The sequence below is a fragment of the Lottia gigantea genome (genome assembly GCF_000327385.1).
Source record: "Lottia gigantea unplaced genomic scaffold LOTGIsca_1241, whole genome shotgun sequence".
NCBI classification, from domain to species: domain Eukaryota; kingdom Metazoa; phylum Mollusca; class Gastropoda; family Lottiidae; genus Lottia; species Lottia gigantea.
In genome coordinates this window covers 1-2,661 of record NW_008707312.1, presented here as the reverse complement: position 1 = coordinate 2,661, position 2,661 = coordinate 1, and the positions used below count along the sequence as shown (strand labels likewise).

The window sequence follows — 2,661 nt, the reverse complement described above, 5'->3', positions numbered from 1 at the left end:
TTTCCTTGTGATTAGTGAAATTGGCTGCTCATTTAACAGTCGCTAGTCGCTGGAATTTAAACATTTGAAGAACATTGATAACACACATCCGATTTAATACAGGCTTTGCGTGAGAAAGAGGAAGTGTGGCGTCTGATGCATTGAAATAACATCAATGGTGGTTTGGTCTAAAGGGTGATCATGCGAGTGACAGAATCTAAGAGCAGCTGTATTTTTCAATATTACTGCGAGAATCTGGTGGTATCTGCACGAATCTGGTGGTATCTGCACGAATCCGGTGGTATCTGCACGAATCTGGTGGTATCTGCACGAATCTGGTGGTATCTCCGAGAATCCGGTGGTATCTGCACGATTCTGGTGGTATCTGCGAGAATCTGGTGGTATCTGCACGAATCCGGTGGTATCTGCACGAATCCGGTGGTATCTCCGAGAATCTGGTGGTATCTGCACGAATCTGGTGGTATCTCCGAGAATCCGGTGGTATCTGCACGATTCTGGTGGTATCTGCGAGAATCTGGTGGTATCTGCACGAATCCGGTGGTATCTGCACGAATCTGGTGGTATCTCCGAGAATCTGGTGGTATCTGCACGAATCTGGTGGTATCTGCACGAATCTGGGGGTATCTCCGAGAATCCGGTGGTATCTGCACGATTCTGGTGGTATCTGCGAGAATCTGGTGGTATCTGCACGAATCCGGTGGTATCTGCACGAATCTGGTGGTATCTCCGAGAATCTGGTGGTATCTGCACGAATCCGGTGGTATCTGCACGAATCTGGTGGTATCTCCGAGAATCTGGTGGTATCTACGAGAATCTGGTGGTATCTGCACGATTCTGGTGCTATCTGCGAGAATCGGGCGGTGTCTTCGAGAATCTGGTCAATCGCTGGATCAACTCAATCGGCGCAAGGGTTGACTTTAAATCGCAATTGCCGCCAATGGCAGTGAGTTGCTTGTCTTTTATCAAAAGATCTGGTCTCTAACCTGCAGGTCCAAAGCTCAATCGCGGCATAGGTCAAGATATACCTAGTAGACACTTTCCTTTATGTAAAGATTTAATTATCTTTTCATTGAACAGGTTCTGTTTGTGGCTTGTCTATCAATAAGTGTACTATATTAAGATATTCTATTTCCTATTCTTGTTGATCACATCTCTTCACTGATTTCAGTTTCCTCTGTTTTAAAATAGAAATCCGAATCAAGCAAAGGCTGAATAATTTTTTGTGCTATATATATAAACGTGTTGGATTAAATATTTGATATTCTCGATACGAGATAATATTGTGCTGTATTGCTTATGCTTTTTGGTTGATTATTTTTTGAATCGGCCATGTTTTTAATCCCGGTGTGTAAATATCCTCGGGATGCTTCCATTCATACGACTATTAACTACACGGAAACATTCTCCAGATAGACTGAATCTCGGTCATCTGTCAACAGCCCTAGGATCCAACAACTTCCAGTCTTTTATTACTTGGGGAGTACCAATATCTCCAGGAATCGTTCGATATCAGCAGACTGGAACATCAACAAGAATTTCCTAACAGTCGAGTTGTGATAACTTTGAACGCAGAAATGGCGTTTTTATGAATCGCCGAATGAGGGACAGTGGCGTTTTTAGGAAACACCAGGTGGGGGCGGGGCAGTGGCTAAAATTTGTCCAGGGTAGGGGCCACATGATATACGCTCTAGGTCTAAATTATACCTGGATAAACCAGACTAATTCTCAGCTTCGGGGGATTTTAAATGACCTTCTAGAATTACAGCCTCACCATCTATTATAATTTTATCACATTATACTTGCATAGACCCCGCAGGTCAGTTTTACTGTCAAATTATGCATATGTGACACTGTATTGGAAATCCGCCTATCAAAGCGGTAGCCCCTGACTGCTGTATGATTAAGTGTGTCATTGCACCATGCTCTTAAATTTCATCCACATTCTCATGCTTTTACTATTTTATTATTTTCAAATTATGATGTTTTGTACATCCTTGCTCATTTTTGCACTTTCAGCCTTTTACGGTTACGATTGCACCAGAGTACAAGAATACAAGGAATGAATCTTGTCAATAAACCTTAACCAATCACCCGCTTACACTCAATGTTAGGTTCCATCACGTGGTCGAGGCATTACAACTATTCTAACTTTAACAATCTATTGATATTTGTATATATACGCATATTGATCATTATGTTATTATGTTCTACAATTATATATATTAATTAAATAGTGAAATATATATTATTCTTTATATGCAAGGATGATTTTTTCGCCCCGTGAGCATTAAAGGAACTCAGGCAGAGGCTGAATGTATACGTAGTTTAGCATTAGTAGCTCGAAGGCCGAAGGCTCAAAATTTGACGTGACTGGTCATCCGACATTTCCTTTGCGTGACAGAATTTGACGAATTGACCTATAGTCAAATGCAAAAGTGAACACTTTTCAAATCTACAGACTGATTTTATTCAAATGATATTTTATGTTATATCCAAGTGGGCGGAGACCCCAAAATAATTCATTGAAAATCGTGTAAACTAACTTGAGAGGTTCACTTAGATTGTATTTTGGAGGATTGGATCATGAATAATTGTTTAAGTCTGCAACCAGAATATTGAGAAATGATTATGCATAAAGCATAATATAGGTTTAGCGTGTGA

General features: G+C 40.6%; 1 protein-coding gene across 1 annotated transcript; it reads left to right on the top strand.

The window, feature by feature from the left end:
- Window positions 1–246: 246 nt before the first annotated feature.
- On the top strand, window positions 247–798 carry LOTGIDRAFT_87955 (hypothetical protein; the record flags this gene model as incomplete). The annotated part of the gene is made up of 1 exon (XM_009048575.1): window positions 247–798. A coding segment is annotated over one exon (552 nt), but the record flags the coding sequence as incomplete, so codon positions are not given.
- Between the last annotated feature and the right edge of the window lie 1,863 nt (window positions 799–2,661).